Genomic DNA, 14,188 nt, shown 5'->3' with positions numbered 1-14,188 from the left:
CCATATGAAAGCCTAATGATTAGTTGTCAGGAAAGAAAAGACACAGTATCTATCAAACTTACGGTGGGCACCTGCACCGCACCGTAGGGGAAGAGAGAAAGGTGGGTTGGAAAGCGGAAAGAGGTAAAGGAGTACCAGTAGCTGAGGGCTGCGGAGTAATTTCGACCACCTGGAAATCTTTAATTACTGACATCAAACCGCACACAGACGCTCCTTCGTTTCGTCTCCATCGAAACGCAGCTACCAGCTATCGGGACAAGTAAAAAAAATTTCCACTGTGCAGCACCAGCCCTGACCTTGTTAGCAAAAGCTATACAAGGGGAGTGCGATGTACCGTACGGAGGGGGGAGGGGGGGGGGGGGGGAAGCAGCAACGTTAAGGCTTTCGCAATTCTACACTGCAGATTATGCGGTGTTCTCGCAATTTTGTTTGTCCTGCCCTCGAATACTATACTAAACGCCATAAAAAAGGATGTGATGGATTACTTAGAATGGTTAATAAAAACCTTATAAATACCCTACGGGGGCTTAATATATGGGTTACTATTTCACAGCTTTTTTATTTGTTGTGTAGTAATCCCGATCGCCATCAGCTCGCGCGTCAACCCGAAGAGGTAGGCGAATTGGAGCCGGAGCCTTGTTGGCACTGCACTGTTGGTAAGCTGTTGGTTCGAACGATACCCCCGTTGCTTTGGTTTGCGGACGTTGCATACGGTCTTGGTGCTCCAATAAACACCTTACACTTGGTGGAGGTGTCTTGGTCGTCGCCCCAGTCCTCCTCGAAAATTTCATCCTGGAACTTCGGAACCGCACGCTACCGCCTTCGGTCACAACCATGCAGGACGCTCCCAGCCAACCATCGGCGCCCATCCCTGCCACCCCTGCCACCAACTTCAGTTCCGGGCACAACGCCCCCGTGACCCACCTTTCTTCAGTGGTACCGACGACCACGACGTTGACGACTGGCTGGTCTCTTTCGAGCGCGTCAGCACTTACAACCACTGGGACGATTTCATAAAACTGAGCAACGTCCTCTTCTACCTCACGGACGTGGCAAATCTGTGGTTTCAAAACCACGAAGCCAATCTTTCGACATGGTCTGTCTTCAAGAAGAGCTTCGCGGATGCCTTCGGCCGTCCTGCGGTACGCAAACTCCACGCCGAACAACGCCTCAATGCACGGCTTCAACTTCCCAAAGAAACGTTTACCAGCTACATTGAGGACGTGGTTGACATCTGCAAGCGGGTCAATCCGTCCATGCCCGAGCCCGAACGAGTCACACATGTTCTAAAAGGTCTCACTGATGATGCGTACTATATGATGTCGGCCAGGGACCCTACTTCCGTATCCGATATTATAACCCTGTGCCAGAGGTTTGACGAGCTACGAAAGCGACGCGCTTCTACGCGGCGGGCTGCCGCACCTGCCGACATTGCTGGCTTGGCACTGGCTACGTCGTCGGCGGAACAGTCTCAATTTATGCAGAATATCCAAGACTTCATCCGCGAAGAAGTTGCACGCCAGCTGTACCTCCTCCATTTAGCGCCGGCCAACGCGCCATCCATATCGCCGGCTATCCGCCAAGTTATCGAGGAGAAAGTCCCGAAGCGCTGCCTTCTATTGTTCCCATCGCTCCTGTGCAAGCCGCACTCACTTACGCTCAAGCAACCGCTGGAACGCGCGATCCGCTTCCTACATCGTCTTACCAGAACGGCCCTACATTTTATGCTCCACCTCGTTCCATGGCCCCTCAGTCTCCGATCCCTCGACCGCGACACCGCATTACGAACCCATGGCGAACCGCCGACAATCGCCGAATTTGCTATGCTTGCGGGCTCCCGGGTCACGTCGCTCGCCTTTGCCGTCAGCGCCCGCTTCATCCTGAGAACACAGTCCGTCAGTACCACTACGATCCCGAGCCGCCCTTGAGCAACGTCTCTTCTGGATCGTCTCCACCTCGGGCTCAGTACTCGACACGCCGTTCGCCTTCGCCTCGCCGACGTTCCATTTCGCCAATGCTCCGGCGACAGGGCCCTACGCAAGGGGACAACTAAATGCCGCAGTTCCGGAGGCAAGAACTGCGCGTTTGACGAACTCGTTAAATCCTCCGCCTTCTCCCGCCAACGTCATTGAAGTGTTCGTAGAAGGTTTTCCCGTTCTTGCGCTGGTGGATACAGGTGCTGCCGTATCCGTAATCAGTGATGCCCTTCGCCGCAAAATTCGCAAGGTCACGACGCCGCTTTCTGCCTTTTCGCTTCGTACGGCCAGTTCAGAGCGCATCACCCCTGTGGCAGCGTGCACGGTACGAGCTTGCATCAAAGACATTACGTATCTCGTCGAGATGGTGGTGCTTTATTCCTGCTCCCACGACATCATCCTCGGCTACGACTTTCTGTCGACTCACAGTGCTGTGATTGATTGTGCCCGTGCTGAAGTTGAGCTTTCCCCTGTGTGTAATGTTTCCCTGTGTGAACCGCCTGTGCGCCCTGCTAAACTCTTTGTAGCTGCAGACACCGACATTCCTCCCTTTTCTTCTGTTCTCGTTCCCCTTATTTCGACATCTGCCCTCCCTAGTCCTGTTCTCCTTACGCCCAAACTCGCCTCCGCCCACCCTAACCGCCTCCTTCTTCCTTTTGCCGTTCTAACGATTTCTGATGGCAGCTGTATCATCTATGCTTCTAACCCTTTTCCCTGCCCGACGGTTGTTCTTCGCGGGGAGTGCCTCGGCTACATTGAAGAGCTGGACCCTGATCGCACTTACATGTTCTAAGAACCTGAAGTTTTTCCTCACGTCGCTGCCCTGACGTCCTATGCTGCTACGAGTGATGAGCTTCCTGTCGACGCCCTTCATCGAGCTATCGCGACCGACCTTCCGTCCACCCAACGAGATCAAATAGTCGCCCTCCTTCAGCGCTTCAGTGCATCTTTTAACGTGTCCCAGCCTTCCTTGGGCCGCGCCTTGACCGGTTCTCATGCAATCGACACTGGTTCTCATGCTCCCCTGCGGCAGCGACCATATCGCGTGTCGCCCACTGAGCGCCGCGTCATTCGTGACAATGTCGCCGATATTCTTCAACGGGGCATCATACGACCGTCTCATAGCGCTTGGGCCTCCCCCGTAGTGTTGGTGACAAAGAAAGATGGCACGATCCGCTTCTGTATGGACTACCGGCGTCTGAATAAGATAACCCGCAAAGATGTTTACCCACTACCACGAATTGACGGCGCGCTAGATTGTTTGCAAGGAGCGGAGTTCTTTTCGTCGCTAGATTTGCGCTCTGGCTATTGGCAAGTACCGATGGCTTCCGCTGGCCACCCGAAAGCAGCCTTCATCACTCCCGATGGCTTGTATGAATTCAATGTGATGCCATTCGGACTGTGCAACGCCCCCGCCACCTTCGAGAGAATGATGGATAACATTCTCAGTGTGCTCAAATGGGAAACGTGTCTTTGTTATCTAGATGACATTGTCGTTTTCTCGAAAGATTTCCCTTCCCACCTTCTGCGCCTTCAGTGTGTCCTTACGTGCCTTACTGAAGCCGGCCTACAGCTTAACTTGAAGAAATGTCACTTTGCCGCTACCAAGCTCACAATACTTGGTCATGTCATATCCAAGGATGGCGTTCTACCGGATCCTACCAAACTTCGTGCCGTCGCAGACTTCCCCAAGCCCACAACCTTGAAAGAACTTCGCAGTTTTGTCGGTCTATGTTCGTATTTCCGCCGTTTTATCCGCAACTTCGCCAGTATCATCGCCCCTTTAATGCAACTTCTCACCGGAGGCCCGAACCCTCTTGGTCACCAGCCTGTGATGCTGCGTTCAGTACACTACGCCGTCTACTGGTCTCTCTCCCTATACGCCGCCATTTTGACCCTGCCTGCTCGACCGAAATACACACTGATGCAAGCGGCGTAGGTCTGGGCGCTGTTCTTGCTCAACGGAAACCTGGATATTCCGAGTATGGCGTCGCGTACTCTAGTCGTACCCTCACGAAAGCGCAATCGAACTATTCTGTGACCGAAAAGGAGTGTCTGGCCATCATATGGGCCATTACCAAGTTTCGTCCTTATATTTACGGTCGCCCATTCTACGTTGTTACCGACCACCACGCGCTCTGTTGGCTATCCTCCCTCAAAGACCCCTCCGGCCGCCTCGCCCGCTGGGCGTTACGTCTTCAGGAGTACGATATCCACGTCATATATCGATCTGGACGCAAGCATACCGACGCTGATGCCCTTTCCCGTTCACCGCTTCTTAACGACTGGACGGCTGGCTTCGTTTGTGCCTACGATATGTCGCCGCTCAACATTGCCAACATGAAATCTGAGCAGCAGAAGGATCCATGGATATCCTCCCTCTTAACATTCCTGTCTACGCCCGCAGAGCTGTCTCCGTCTCCTGCACTTCGTCGTCAGGCCCACCACTTCGCCACTCGTGATGAACTTTTATACCGCCGCAATTACCATCCTACATTGCGAAAGTGGCTTCTCGTGATTCCGCGACATCTCCGTGCTGAAATCTGCGCCTCTTTCCACGCCGATCCCCAATGCGGCCATGCAGGTGTCATGAAAACCTATTCTCGACTGCGTATGAGATATTACTGGCGCGGTATGTACCGCTTCATTCGTCAATACATCCGATCCTGTACCGCCTGCCAACGTCGCAAGAATCCACCCCCTCAGCCAGCCGCTGCGTTGCAGCCATTGCCTTGCCCCAGCCGCCCTTTTGGCCGTGTCGGTATCGATGTGTATGGCCCGCTTCCGACCACTTCGGCTAACAACCGCTGGGTCATCGTAGCCGTTGACCACCTAACCCGTTACGTGGAAACATCGGCCTTGCAGTCTGCCACCGCACGGGATGTTGCTTCGTTCATTCTGCATCGCCTCGTTCTTCGTCACGGCGCACCGAAAGAATTGATCAGTGACCGCGGACGTGCGTTTCTTTCCGACACTGTCGAAGCCCTCCTCAAACAGTGCAAGATAATTCACAGCAGCACCACAGCGTATCACCCCCAAACGACCGGCATGACTGAGCGATTTAATCGCACTCTTAGTGACATGCTAGCCATGTACGTTGATAGCGCTCACTCTAATTTGGACCAAGTGCTGCCTTTCGTAACGTACGCCTACAATACGGCTACGCAGACTAGGCCTGGGTTCTCCCCCTTCTTTCTTTTATAGGGCCTTGAACCCACGTCCACGATAGATACTATCCTGCCCTACCACCCCGACGCTTCAGAGACCACTCTACTGTCTGAAGCGCACACATTTGCCGAAGAATGCCGACAATTGGCGCGCTCCTTCACAACGGAGAACCAGGCTCAACAAAAGCATAACCGGGACCCTACAAATCCAGCACCTTCATATCCCTCAGGTGCCCTCATTTGGCTCTGGGTGCCTTCCTCGGCACCCGGCCTCTCATCCAAACTCCTATTGCGCTATCATGGACCTTACCGCATTCTCGAACAATCTTCTCCCGTCAATTACGTAGTAGAGCCCTTGAACCCATCTCCAGATCATCGCCGCCGCGGCCGACAAACTGTACATGTCGACCGCCTCAAGCCGTATTATGATCCCCCTACCGTTTCCTCACCATGAGTCGCCAGGATGGCTCCTTTTCCGCCGGGGGGTATGTAGTAATCCCGATCGCCATCAGCTCGCGCGCCAACCATCCTGGCCTGATCCAGAACTTTGTGATCCCCCAATACAAAGGGGAATGGCCGCATCAGCATCAGCATCAGCATCAACCCGAAGAGGTAGACGATGTGGAGCCGGAGCCTTGTTGGCACTGCAGTGTTGGCAAGCTGTTGGTTCGAACGCTACCCCCGTCGCTTTTGTTTGCGGACGTTGCATACGGTCTTGGTGCTCCAATAAACACCTTACAATTGTTATACTATGAGTTGTTAGATGTTCTTATAAGTTTATAAGATTTGTCCCTGCGACGTGCTAGAATTTTTATTTTTTAAACTTCTCTGCAGTGAAGTGTCTTAGCCAGGATGTTTGGGAAAGTAGCCGGTCTGCCTCGCAGAGGTAGGTGAAAACGTTATTGATGAGCCTTAAAAGGAGTTACGTCCTAAAATTGATCTGGCTCTATATCCCGGCTGGTGGCCAACAGTCCATGACAGGCGGCGACCTGTCCATCCAACTCTACCAGCCGTGTTTGTGATAGAGAAGCAATGAGAATGGGTTAACATTTTCATACGTAAAGCCCACGGCTAAGCTTAGGCAGGACGAGAAGCATTTGATAACTGTTTTCTTTCCACTTGCATGAATGTTCTGACTTGAGATGGAAGAGGAGGAGCGAGATTTTTCATTGGCGCTATCGTCGATGTTTGTGAAGACAGCTTGATAGTTTTTACTATGTCATGCGGAATAATGCATAAAAATATTGTTTCCTTTTCAAAATATTTGCAAATATCCTTTCTTGGACGCTTGAATATTGTCCGAAAAAATTATTATTCACCAAAGTGCATTTACGTGCGAACATAATCTCAATCTTTTGAGGCATACTGCGAAGAATAAAGCGGCCAAAGGGAGTCGCAAAATTAGCTCTCAACGGGGTAAGGATTTGACGATTAAAATCTATTTTGACAAAGGTTGCCATAAACGGGAATAAATATATAAATTATGCGTGGACGACGCCCTTTTTGTCTTTTTTAATAATTGGCAGTAGCTACAATGACGGAAATTGACTGAAGCGGAGAGAAATGTTATGTGCTATTTGCCCTTGACACAGAGCTGATTTAATATCGTTAGGTTTTATTCCCTCATTGAAGACATTAAGACCTAAATGCTCTGATTGGCTGCATCCCTTCTGTGCATCGCATTGCTTTGATGTGTCAAGTTGGTCGTCACCATGTGTACACCCATTCCAGAACAAAGGCTACTAATTGCTTATACAATCATTTTAAATCTTGCCGTTTGCAGCTCCGCAATGGCAGAGTGGCCCTGGATGATCGAGAAACTTGATGCCACTTGCATCGTGGGCTTCGTATTGGCTTCACATTTTTTCTTCTACATCCGTTATGTCTTCGCCTACGGTGTAGCAGGCGCCGTGGCCAGCGCCGAGGGAATCGATATCCCACCCCATGCCAAGTGTATTGCGAGGCTTAACAAGTGTTCACATTTCTGGAGGTAAGCATTTCACTGATTAACACTTGGCATGTACCCTAAGATGTACAGTGTAATAATAATTGGTTCACAAGAAGAGAAAGGCGAGGTATCTGTCCCACTTGCTTCTGTAGACATCTCACCTGCGCCGCAAGGGAATGAGGAAGGTGGGAGTGAAAGTGGAAAGAGAGAAATAGGACCCGTATTGAGGGAGGGGGGTGACGGAGTAATTTCAACCACCTGGTGATCTTAACATGCGCGGACATCGCGGGGGTGAAGGGTGGCTGTTCCTGACCCTACGGGGCTGTTGTTGTTGTTGTGGCTGTAGGAAGAAGGAAAAGAAAATGCACGGGCCTGCTACTGGCTCTGTAGCTGAGCCACCTCCGCTGCCTCGTGCAAACAGGAGAGAAAATAGCGAAGGAAAAAAAGGAAGAGGGAGAGAAAGACGCGCGCTGCAACAGCAGCCGTCGTCCACCACCGAAGCGGTGGCGGGTGAAACGACGGCCTACAACAGATAAAAATTCGGTGGCTCCAGCCCCCCCCGCTAGCGGCGCCGACCTACCAGCCACCCTCTAACATGCCTCTATGCCGACAACCCCTGACACCTCCCTAGCCCAAACTGGGGTAAGGTGACGGCTTGTGGCCCGTTGTAGCATAAAGTTAAAGGATACTAGCAGCATCACTGTTTTGTTTCATGTGTACCCATCTTACAAGCGCCTGGAACAAGAGATAGCTATCGCTCTCAATACATAATCTTATGACTATATTCAGCAACAATATTATTGGCCTTAGCATGCACTTTTACTTGCAAGTATAGAAGATTAATGTAAAGGGCGTAGGATATGCGCTAAAATCGAAGTATCATTTTCTGTGTGTTCCTATTATTCTCCTGTGTCACGTATTCCGTCAGAACTTATCTCTTCAGTGATGGCCTCAAAGGGGAGCACCGAAGCCTGAAAGCATTGATATTGTGATATATTCCTTTGCTCTGCCGGCCTCAGTTACCCAGCTCATATTATCGCTAAATTTCCACATTTATTTTAACTCCATTTGTTTTCTACTCATATATTCGATACTAATTAATGGCTGATCAGGCTTACTTATGCAGCTAACGAACCGAATGGTTCTGAAGTGTCCTTCCCGTATACGAAATCCCTATATATAAAGAAATGTCAATGCTATGCTATGATGCAGTCGCCATCACCCGTGTTGAGGAGTTCTCAACCTTGTTCGGAACCAATGAAGCACGCACTTTTACCAGCCAAAATGAACGGCAGTGACATGGGCAATCAAATTTAAAATATTTAGGCAGCTATAAATACCACGCGATGTCGGTGATATCCTCTTTTCTGTGGTCCGGTTCTGTACTGCTTTGAGGACATGCTTCTCATCAGTCGAATTACGGTGTCCTATCACTATGGAACATGATGCCACACGCATGATTTCTAACTCCGTGTACATTATGAAGCTGTCTAAGAAGAGCAGGTAAGGATTACTCAGAGCCTTAAATGTGACCGTATTAAAAGTCCCTTCGTCTAGAAACTTGAGCGTTGGCGTCATTATTGACGTTGTGTGCCAAGAAGAAACAAAACAAAAAAATAAGCACCAGTTTAGCTTCGCTGAACAGGACTCATTTAGCTAGGTTTTGCTTCGTGTAACTTTGCTTTATTATGTGTGGCAATGTTTAGCCATGTATTTAACAATTGCTCTGTTCTTTTCAAACATTACGATGAGGGAATGACAATTAGGATTATTAGTGCAATTTCGTCAGAGAAGAAGATAACGATGAAGATCCACACAACCTAAGCTCGTTTCAAGCAGGCCGCTTGCTGTTTTTTAGGTGAAGTAGCCTGAAAAATTTGGTCGGTAGGTTGTGTGGCATCCGAACCACATGACAGGTCACCAAGTCGCTAGGTGCTCAGTAGGGCATATGGGAGGAATCAATCCCTTCAGCAGCCTTGAATGCCGAACCAGACACGTTATTTGTAGACCACCCAGGCTTTATTAAAGGCAACCTTTATATCTTCATCGGGAAGTTTTTCATACAATATACTACCTTACAGCTCTTTTCTAATCGATATATGTGAGATAATAGTGGCAGTACAAATTGAGGAATTTATGAGTACGCCTTCAAGAAAGTGTATTTAAGTGAAGGAATATTTGTCACGGCGAGCCCACGGACGGAATCCATTGAGAGATTTAGCTTACCGTGGTCCGCGATCCGCCAACGCGGCCCTCTACCGCACGTGGGCGGGGCGCACAAGCTGATTGGTCCCGACGCGGCAGGTCTATATGCCGACATCAAGTATGTGGCGCCATCTATTGACGTCAAGGGGGTCTGGGCATGCGCAGTGGAACGCGCGGTGGCGGATGACGGTAGCGAATCGTGGATCACGGTAAGATAAATATCTCTAATAACATCACGTCACACATTTTAAGGCTAGTTTAGGTGCACTGCAATTTCTTAGCGCTGCTGATAACACTGATTGTCAGGACAGAGATGGTAAATTTATAGCAGTTGCTGTTTAATTTATTCGCACCTATAAGCTAATTTGACAGATAACTAACATTAACTTGAACCTCTGTGTGCCGCGCTATATAGTGCGCAGGTTCATGTTCGGACATCAGTCTTTATTCTTAGATTCTACTGGAGTATTTTCACCATGAACCTTGCTGCATCAACCGCCTTGCGCTCAAACTACTATATCTGGCTCGTATCGATCTTTACTGAGAGCCCAGACCTTTGCCATATATCTTGGAGAAATGCTACTTGGGAATAAAAATTTGTTAATTTTTCATGCGTTTCGCAGCTTGAAAAAAGCATCATGCAATAAGCCCCTCACTTTTCCGCTGCGCATGCTCGTATACCTTTCAATAAACATCATAAATACGTTCCGCAATATGTTCCAGTAAAAAAGGTTCAGCGATTAGCGCAGCATAAGACCATTTACTTTCCCACAAAACCACTTTAGCGTTCAGTATTTCTACCGCACTATTTTGTGCCCAACTCTCAGAACGATATGCCAGGTTTTTTGTACACGACGTCACGACAAGTCGAGAAATCGACCCGCCTCGACCCTCTGTACGGCAGAATCGCAGGTCAGCAAGACGCGTTTGTTGTTTACTTTGTTTCCTTGTATGAGCTCAGTTTTTCGAATAGCCTGGAGAGAATAGACCCTCTCATTTGCCATACCTCCATATTCCGAGTTTGCGTCGTTCTCGAAAGTGTCGCTATCTCCCTGACCTCAAGTCATCTCACTGGTTGAAACGCCGGAACTTTGCTTCCCAGCTACAGTAGCTACTTTTAAATCCCATACGGATCCTGTCCTTCTATTTCATCTCGAGGCTACGCCAACTCCCTAAGAAAGTTATTGTGTATGGTTTATGCGGATTAACGTTTCAAGGCGACTTCGACTACTAGAGGTGCCACAGTGGAGGGCTCCGGGAATCAGGGCTACCTGGGCTTCAATAATCGCCCACTGATAACACACGGGCGCCTTGCTATTCGCCCCCTTTGAAAAGCGGCCGCTCGGTCGGGATTCAATCTCGCATTCTCGGGTACAGCAGAAGAGCACCACAACCATCTGCCTGCGCTACCGCAGAGCACACCTAAATGCTGACCATAATACTGCGGCAAACATGTGAGCTTTTTGAATGAATGCCCTTCTGAATTCTTTTCTGTGCAGGTACTTCGACCGGGGTATGCACTTGTACATCCGAAGGTGAGTGGCTGCACATATATTATGCACGAATACATAAGAGCAGACTTTTAGTGCAGACACCAGAGCCTCAGACATCACAGCAAAGTAAGAATCTTGTCAACCGTCCTCATTCCTTACTTTTGGTTGACAAGAGAGATGTTGATGTCACTGTCCACCTGATTTGGCGCGAGCAAATCAAGCAGTGGTTCCGCACTTTTTCACCTGTCTAAGCAAGTTAAACATCCGGTAGCATATGACGAAAATCACTGTTTTATCAAGTGGAGCCCAACGAAAATTGCTTTCTCTTCCATATTCAAAGGCAAAAAAATTAGTTGTAATTTAACTCTGGTGAGCCCTAGTTGAGTTGCGATAGCAACGGCGGAAGTTTCTTTTGCCTGCTACATTACTCCCCTATCACGCCCTATCAGTGTAAGGCGCTACATCATTGGGGACACTTGAGGTCATCCTTTAAGAGTATGACCGAGAGCGTAAGCTACGAGCCCACATATAAATGAGAAGGGTTCAGTGCAGCTGATCCGAATGTCGAGTGAAAGCATTAGCTGCCAGTGACTGACCATTCTTCTTCTTCCTCTTCTTCTTCGTCTTTGTCTTTGCGGCTGTTCAAGGTCAAACGTAGCCGTTTCCGGGACGACGCGACCGGCCGAAACTTTGCGCTGTATTGCTATCGCAATAAACTTCGTCCAAGCGGATCGGTTTGGATCCCAGGAAGTTCTGTGTAGCGAGTACGAAACGTCGTGGCTATGACCGTACAATTTAAACATGGTGGTTATTGCACAGCAGCATGTCATATTTTACAAAGGTTCTAGGAAACACTTCAAAATACATCACCAATGTACAGAATAAAACATCATTACACGACGCTTAAGGCCGAGCACTTCACCTGAAGAGTGCCATTCTGCTTCAAACTCGTCTGCTCATACCCCTCCATATGATAAGTACCCATTTAGCAGAACTGACATTTTGTCAAAATAACTGATTCACAGTGCCGGGTCATTCCTCCCGTTTCCTGTGAGACAGGTACTAATATCATAAAAAAATAGCAGGGTTTCAGGTAAGGTTAAACTGAATTAGACGTGTTAAAGCACGGTTTATTTCTTTTTAGATGTTAGTCAGTAATTGTTTGGTCTACGGTTCCATTTGGCCACTAGAACCACGTTTGCGAAATTTTCCCTCCCGTTCCAACTCAGCCCAAGTGACGCTACGCACCTCTTCGGCCGATAGAGCAGAAGGAAACGGCTCACTTGCCATCCCGACGTGGTCTCACGTGACGTGACGTAAAAATTGCGCGGTGCGCATATATGCGAGCAACCATGGCGTGCAGTAAGATACCACTCGCATCGCGTCTGCGCTGAGTCACTGTTGGTGCCACACGAGCGCAACAATTTTTTTGTCTGTGTAATCGTTACTGCGGAAACAGCCTTGGGAGAATGCGAAAGTATTAGGGCTACCGCGACGTTTTTTTATAATTTTTACTATTTAACTTTTAGTGTTTTTTGTTTTATTTTTCCTTTTTTTTTCTCTGTCTTCAAATTTATTTTCAATTTAGTTACCCATTATATTTGGTTCTTCTTTCATTCTTTTCTCCCATTAATTATCATGAATTATTATTTTATTAGGTTTTATATTACCATCATCACTATCATTTTTACATACCATACTAATGCTTTGAATAGTAACTGGTATAGAGGAAAGGAAAGGCTCAGTATATGTCGCGCACATCCTGAAGGCCCGATTAAACCTCGTGAAATAGTGCATTCACACGCAAATATCGATATGCACACACATATTGCATTTCGTTCGTATCAGCCCGTCGCCCCGCTCGCAGAGAGCAACACAGTCTTTCGCTGCGCCTTACACATCGTCGTCTCCATAACAATCCAGCTGTGTGTCCAAGCAATCACACATCGTATGCTTCGTTGAATTACATCAAAACCCTGTCATTTCAATTCTCTATGGTCGTAAAAGTTTATTGTACATAAGCTTGCCAAAGAATTACTTTATCATCTGTTTCTTTATTCTGGTATACGGTGGGATGGTGGGAAGATGTGGAGTATGCTAATTAGGTTTCTAATGAAAAATGTCTAAATTCACGTTTATGTTTTTGTTTCAGGGGAAAATTAGTACGAAATTGATGCTCTCGCTTTAATTAGAAGTCTAGAAAGAAAATTACTATAAATAATTTGCAGCGCTCATTTGCTAGCTCACAAATCCCAGCCTGAAAGCCGGCTTCCTACCTTAACTCAGCGGCAGCCAACGTATTTTCAATAAATTGCTATTTTTTACATATAATTATTGCCTCAGGCCACCACAGGGGAAAGTGATGAGGAAGAAAATATGTATAAAGTAATAAAAACTGTGCTTATTTTATGAACTCCAGGTGTGAACGATGTGGACTTCTCGTCCACGCAGTATATGTAGCGAGATTACTTGGTGAAAGGCCTGCTGCCGCGTAGTGTCGGATACTCGCAGGTTTCTGTGCTGGACAGGCGACAGCATGTGAAGAATGGCGCCGTCAATATTTTCAGATCTGCATATCGGTCGGGTTCCCCGAGGAGGGAAGGGGGGGGGGGGTGGATAAATAACGGAAATGAGGCCACGTGCGAGTAAAAACAAATACAAGGGCAACCTATAGCCGTGTCCTCCGAAGCGCAGCCTAATTTGCGCGGATGAGACCGTGGGGAGGGGAGAAATTACCGTGCACGGAGAAATAAGAGCACATGTGCGTTGGCCGGAAGTGTACATTTCTTGATAAAAGAAGGATACTATTACTGAAATCAAGGAGACGGTGCAATTATAAGTCACTTTCCTTGACGCGAAGTCAGCTGTTAGATGTGGCTTGCGGCCCCATCGGTAGCCGCTGGCCTTGTGGCTTGGTGGCTCGGCGGATGGCATCAGCGGTCTCGGCGAAGGCGAGGCGTCGTCTAACAAAACCAACGTGTAATTCAGCATCACGAGGAACGGGCACAGAAGCAGGCCCGGAGAGAAATCTGACTAGTATTTGCGTGGTATCTCTGATGTCTCTTTCGCAGCGGAAACAGCCGCTGCTTTTTATACGCTCGGCAGATCAGATGGAAGGGGAAAAGAATTCATGTCAGAGCAAGCTCTGCTGACAAAGTCGTTGTGGCGCGACAGAAACTCCTCAACCTCCTGTTAACGGGCGAGGGCGAAGCTCACTCCCCAGAGCGCCGGGCTTGGCCAGCGTTAGCGCACACACGCACGCACACACATTACGGTACATGTAAATTCAACGCATTGGATCATGCCCACGGGAGGAAGCACTGCGCGGCCGATTGCACGGCGCTGTAATGGCCGAAATGCTCGCGGCTTTGACTGATGCACTTGCGTTCGCTGCCTTAC

General features: G+C 48.6%; 1 protein-coding gene across 1 annotated transcript in view; it reads left to right on the top strand.

Annotated features, from left to right (window-relative positions):
* The window catches only part of LOC146176636 (protein-cysteine N-palmitoyltransferase HHAT-like), a 51,074-nt gene that overhangs the window by 24,660 nt on the left and 12,226 nt on the right, over window positions 1–14,188 (top strand). The window contains exons 8-9 of the mRNA XM_084582900.1: window positions 6,927–7,133; window positions 10,796–10,831. Coding sequence (XP_084439026.1) covers window positions 6,927–7,133; window positions 10,796–10,831 — 243 coding nt within the window. The remainder of the gene's footprint in view (window positions 1–6,926; window positions 7,134–10,795; window positions 10,832–14,188) is intronic.

Source organism: Amblyomma maculatum, chromosome 10 (assembly GCF_055883805.1).
Source record: "Amblyomma maculatum isolate TAMU_Amacu chromosome 10, ASM5588380v1, whole genome shotgun sequence".
Classification (NCBI taxonomy): Eukaryota; Metazoa; Arthropoda; class Arachnida; order Ixodida; family Ixodidae; genus Amblyomma; species Amblyomma maculatum.
The sequence above is the reverse complement of the archived record's forward strand: the minus strand, read 5'-3'. Positions and strand labels throughout refer to the sequence as shown.